The 6,000-nt window shown below is 37.0% G+C and overlaps 1 protein-coding gene across 4 annotated transcripts in view; it reads right to left on the reverse strand.

The window, feature by feature from the left end:
- The window catches only part of fgd5a (FYVE, RhoGEF and PH domain containing 5a), a 37,334-nt gene that overhangs the window by 18,771 nt on the left and 12,563 nt on the right, over positions 1 to 6,000 (reverse strand). For all 4 annotated transcript variants that reach the window (XM_046875105.1, XM_046875107.1, XM_046875104.1 and 1 more), the window contains 3 exons: positions 5,274 to 5,391; positions 2,856 to 2,914; positions 1,418 to 1,448 (listed from right to left, as the gene is read on the reverse strand). In XM_046875105.1, the coding sequence (XP_046731061.1) occupies positions 1,418 to 1,448; positions 2,856 to 2,914; positions 5,274 to 5,391 (208 nt within the window). The remainder of the gene's footprint in view (positions 1 to 1,417; positions 1,449 to 2,855; positions 2,915 to 5,273; positions 5,392 to 6,000) is intronic.

A 6,000-nucleotide genomic window follows, 5' to 3' on the forward strand; every position in this document is an offset into this window, starting at 1 on the left:
CGGAGGTATCACGTTTCACGTATTACATTTGCAAGGTGATGCTCTTAAGGCAAGGAAGTCATACTAACTGGGCAAACACTGATAAACGCGTGTGTGTGTGTGTGTGTGTGTGTGTGTGTGTGTGTGCATGTGTGTTTAGTCATCAGCAATTAGCAGCCTTTCACTGGCTGTGTTTACATGCACATTAACAACACAATTATAATCAGATTAGTAGAATAGACATGGTGTCAAAGTGGTTTCAGTAAAGTGCTATAATAAAGCGATTATTAGGAATATCACAGAAATACCATTTTTATTCAAATGGCCAGGTTAATTTTTACTTAATCATAAAAAATGTCCATGAATCACACTTACAATTTATATACAATTTGCACAGAAACCAGAACAGAAACTGTCTATGATCTATGGGTATAAGGGACACCATACTCTTTCCACAGTAGCACTAGTGTATGTGTTCTCATGTATGCAGAAGAGGGCAGATAGCACTTTCATAACACACCGATAGTTGTGTATGTGTGTCACTGAGGAAGTACATGTTGGACTTTACCCTCATATAATAGGGGTGGGAAGTGTTAAATTCCAGCACCACCTAAATACCAGTCTGGGGGCCCTCAAGTAGGGCCTTTAACCCTCACCTGCACAGCTGTATAAGTAAGATCATTATAAGTCACTCTGGATAAGTAAATACATGCATTGTAAATGGGAGAGTCTTATTGGAGTGTTTAAAAATACTATGGATATTGTTTATTTAAAATGAAATCAATATATATTACTGTATATTTCACTATTCATGCACTATTCACCAGAAAGCGTAGATAGACATTTGCCCTTTTTTTAATCATGTCTTTAATGCAAAAAATGTATAATATAATTTTCTATAGTTTTCCCATTATCATATTACTCACTTGGTTACCCTCTGAAAGGTCTGACTTGCATTGAACACAATGTTTCATCATTCACTTGTGATTAAATCTAAACCCTTTTGAAAATGAGATTCCATACAAAGAAACAACTGCAATTAAATCCAATATCCATCCTCCAGTGTTGTGCTATCTGCTCCCTGTAAACCAGTGGATAATAAATGTTTTAATTAACATGTTCATGTACGCAAACTGAATGACTACATTAACAAAGACTCCTCTCATTAATGCCAGTCATCCTCGTCTGCTATCCTCAAAAGCATAGCGACATACATCAACAATAAACCCCCCTAGGAGTCCGAGCAGCACTGGAAATTAGCGCATGTTCACACTAAGACTGCACTGGGGCGCTAATGTAATTAACTTTTTTTTTTTTAATCAGTTTGTGGTGAAGTTGCTAAAACCCCCAGCATGCCTGTTAACCACATGAACACTCGGTTCTTATTATGCACTAAAATTTGAAAATAAGGCAGGGAAAAAGGAACCTGGTGTCTTACCACTTGAAGTAGTTTCAGTGTCTTCACATGTCTGTGATCACAAAAAAAAAAAAGAAATATATAAATAAATAAACACAGATCGGGTTTTTTCATTACAAATAGCTTAATGATACCACAAAAAGGTTTATAATCAAACTGATAGATGCTTAACAGCAGCTCTGATAGATATTTTTTTCTGGTTTTTATTTTAATAATAAGTTATTTAAGTTATTTAGCTGTGAAAGAAAATGCACAATCAAATATATGGTGAAGCTTGATTATAGCAAATGGAAAGAGGAAGGAGTCTCCATTGTCCAGTGCTTTGTATGGGTCAGAATGTTTTCTGCCAAGAAAATTCTTCAGAGAGAAAAAAGAAAAAAAATGAGAGAGTGAGAGAGAGCAGGATGCTATCAAGGGAATTGCAGCACGCAGTGATGGATCATCAGGGCCAGCAAAGCCTTTTCTGTTGGCCTAAACCTTTTCAGTCGACCAAAACAGTTCAGAACAGTTAAACTTTTCCATGAACTATTTATACTTTTAAACTTGGTGGTTTCTTGCTTTAGTACTGGCTTCATTCTTGCTGCATGATATAAGCTCTGTTATAGTAGGTTTCTGTATAATATTGATGGTTTCTATAGTTGTGGTGTCATAATAATAGTATTAAAAGGTGGACTGATTCAGAAAGGACACCACTGATGGCCTAGGTGTGAAATGCACAGCCCACAACTGGAAGTAAGAGATGAAACCCAACATGCTCCTCAACATTAAATGAAATTATTTATGCCTAATTAAAAAGCAGAATGCATCATTTGTTATTATGTATCGATTTAAAATTACCTGGCATTTGCTGCTGAGTAAGAAGAATAAAACACTTCCACAAATTATGATGTGTCGGAAATATCAGCCACTTTATGGTTTTATGGGAGGCATCGCTCAACCTTTTTATGACTATTTTCCTACAACAGCGCATTCCCAATAGTTTAATTCCTTCTATAATACTGTATAGCACTAAGCTAAAAAGTGTAAGGACAGCATTGGCTAGGATTAGATAGGCGTCACATACATATTCAATGATACCCTTTGCAAGTCAATATGTGTTAGAATGCCACATATTTGATGCGAGAATTGCCCATTATCTTATTTGAATCAGGCCATTAAAAAAGGAGACAAAGCGGAGAAGAAATGTTATGCATCGATGAGCGCATTATTGCAGTAATACCATGCAATTTCCTTTGCTCTGCTGGAATTCAGCATGTTTACAGAGACAGTGCAGTGCTCATCTGTCTTAGTGAACTGATGATGATGAACAGGATGCTGGGATGCTGTATCATCAGCATTGTGTATTAAGTTTAGCTCTAATTGTCGGAAGACTGCCTTAGACTCTCAGTGTATCCTGTAATACGATTTAGATCTCAAGTATTCACCACACTGGCTCAGAAATGATGGGAAACACACTTACTCTCTCTCCGAATCCAGCAGCTCTTTGGCTACATAGTACGCTCTGGATCTACCATCAATCTGCAAGACACACAAGACAAAGAGTCATAGGAGAGATAAGTTCTGAAGAGGGTTTTAAAGTGTTTGATCAGGCTAAATTCTGAGAAAGAGGGTAAGAAAAAAACCCAGACGGAAACAAATCGGAAGTGAGATGAAAAGAGTGAGCGACAGAAACAGAGTGAGAAATCGCTCTGATCTGAATTTTTTTGTTATCCCACCCTGTCAAAAGAAGACGGATCTTTTCATTAAGGGGCAACATAAACGTGAAAGCGTTCTCAAACGCATTGCTTTCGGGCTCGGATGCATTATGGATGAAGGGCCGTGCTCGTGGTAAGCACAAAGCACCCATTGATTTACAGGCTAATCACAGGCGGCTGCGTGTGCGTGTCACTGCTGAATGGCTATATTTAGGAGGTCGAGGCAGTTTGTTTTAGTGACTGGGACATCAGAGACTGAATTAACGCTACAAATCCAACAGCTTCAGGTAAAACTGTGACACGCACAAAGGCGACGCTTTGCCTTGCTATCATATCAATCTAGTCAGCCAAGATAAATAGCTGTGATTTACATGATCTAGGCAAGATCTGAGATTCCCATGATCTAGTCAAGATCTGAGATTCCCATGATCTGGTCAAGATCTGAGATTCCCATGATCTAGTCAAGAGCTAAGATTTCCATGGTCTAGGCAAGATCTGAGATTCCCATGATCTAGTCAAGATCTGAGATTCCCATGATCTAGTCAAGAGCTAAGATTTCCATGGTCTAGGCAAGATCTGAGATTCCCATGATCTAGTCAAGATCTGGGATTCCCATGATCTAGTCAAGATCTGAGATTCCCATGATCTGGTCAAGATCTGAGATTCCCATGATCTAGTCAAGAGCTAAGATTTCCATGGTCTAGGCAAGATCTGAGATTCCCATGATCTAGTCAAGATCTGAGATTCCCACAATCTAGTCAAGATCTGAGGTTCCCATCATATAGTCTAGGTCGGAGATTCCCCGGATATAGTATAGATCTAAATTTTGCAGAATATGGTCTAGATCTGACTATCCTCAGATATAGTCTAGATCTGAGATTCTCAGAATATAGTCTAGATCCAAGACTTGCTCTATATAGTCTAGAGCTGAAATTCCCTGCAGATAGTCTTGTGCTGAGATCTGAGGTTCAGTCTAAATCTGATTTAAATCTGATTTGTTATAAAGCTAATTATCAGCTCTTGTACTAACACTCTAATTATGTTTCAGGGTTACTGTGAAAAGTAAACATACTATATACATTCTCTTGCTCTTGCTGTCGTTTTCTTTCAACTGTTTTTTTTTTTTTTTTTTTTTACTTTTTCAGACATTTCCAGATGAAATATGTGATAACAGTTATATTGATGATGTACAACAAAATTCACTGATATAGAATTTTGCATAACCTACATTTCAGAGTACCTCTTTACTATTTTTTTTTTGCTATCACATTGATCTAGAGTGCTATCTTGGGCTGAGCTGGAGCATTCTCAGCCCTTGATGTGCTTTTCTTTTTAAATCTGAAGAAAACCAGGAAGTGCACGTCACAAGGCCAGGGTCTGGGCCGATACTGCACGGGCAGAGGGAACGGGTGGAGTGCCACTGTCTCCGTTGCTTGGAAATTGGCCGACTAGAGAAATATGAATCTGAACCTGACAAAAGTGCACACACAGGGAATTCCACTTATGGAGGGAGGCTCCTTGTTTTTGTCGGAGAGAGCGTATGAGAATCTGATTACTAGTTTAGATTTATGAGCCACAGGAAAAGCATTCAGTACAGAGTTTTACATTATTACATATACATAATTACATATTACTATGTATAATGATTTTATTAAACATTAATATATTCATTATCTCAACCTTTATTATATTATATAACAGAATTAAAAGATGTACATAAATGTACATACTACTGAACATGAATAAATTCTATGTAATTGTTTCTATAGTAACAGCTCATTACACTAACAATAAAAATATGTAACTTGATTTGATGAAGTTTTTTGTTTAATAGAACAATCAGAGGTTGAAATATGAGGAAAAAGTGTGGCATGTAAGGGGGAAAAAACACAACATAAATATATACGGGTAAAAAGAACAATGTGGTGTTATTGCAGGAACTGCCACGGCATAAGAGGAATAAAATCCCTTTACACTGTACTGTCATTTATTCTTCTTCTTTAGCAGTAATGCTTGTCAAATTTTATTCCTTCTTTATTGAGGAAGTAAATGCATAGACTTAGGACTTGTCTATTTGTAACCCTATTAAACACCTACCATCAGGGTGTTTTTTTCCCAGTGTAACAACCCCACACAAAAAATAAATAAATAAATAAATAAATAAATGTTCTGATGTATCTGACCTGTCTGTCAGAGCTCTGATCAGCGTTGCCTTCCTCCTCCTCTGACGTGCGCCCGTGGTCTTCCTCTGTAAAATTCAAGGCAGGAGCTGGACACACGGGGAAAGGTTCTGTGTATGCACTGTGAGAGAGAGTGAGAGAGAGAGAGAGAGAGAGAGAGAGAGAGAGAGAGAGAGAGAGAATTTTACTCCGTTACATCATAACATTATCTCCTAGGTACCTATAGAGTTTATTTAAATAAAGCTTTATGGTTCTGTATTTGGTTTACCTTCATCTTATTTACAGTTTCATTGTGGATTTTGAAATATAAGCATCAGCAAAAAAATCAAAATATCTTTTGTTTAGTTTTCTAGTGTCCACCTGGAGGAACCCATCCAGGTTTCATGTAGAACTTTACAACAGGAAGTTAGTAGACGTTTTTAGCTAAAAACCAGTAATTACCCAATAAACCCTTTGCAATGATGAGGCAATAGTGATGGAGTTTCTTCATGGTCATGGTTTGTTTTGCTTGTGATGATATCAATACATGGAAATAGTTCATACATTTATAAAAAATATTTTATATGATTTGATCAAAACCATAAATGTGATTAATAAATTATATTAGTAAAAAAATGTCCACCCAAAGATTTTTGTCCAATTCTGTTACATACTGATCTTGTGCTACAAATAACTCCAGTTTCTTATTTCCACTCTAAACCCAATGGCTAAATCCCAGTCTATCAAACTG

This window comes from Silurus meridionalis, chromosome 19, assembly GCF_014805685.1.
Source record: "Silurus meridionalis isolate SWU-2019-XX chromosome 19, ASM1480568v1, whole genome shotgun sequence".
NCBI lineage: Eukaryota > Metazoa > Chordata > Actinopteri > Siluriformes > Siluridae > Silurus > Silurus meridionalis.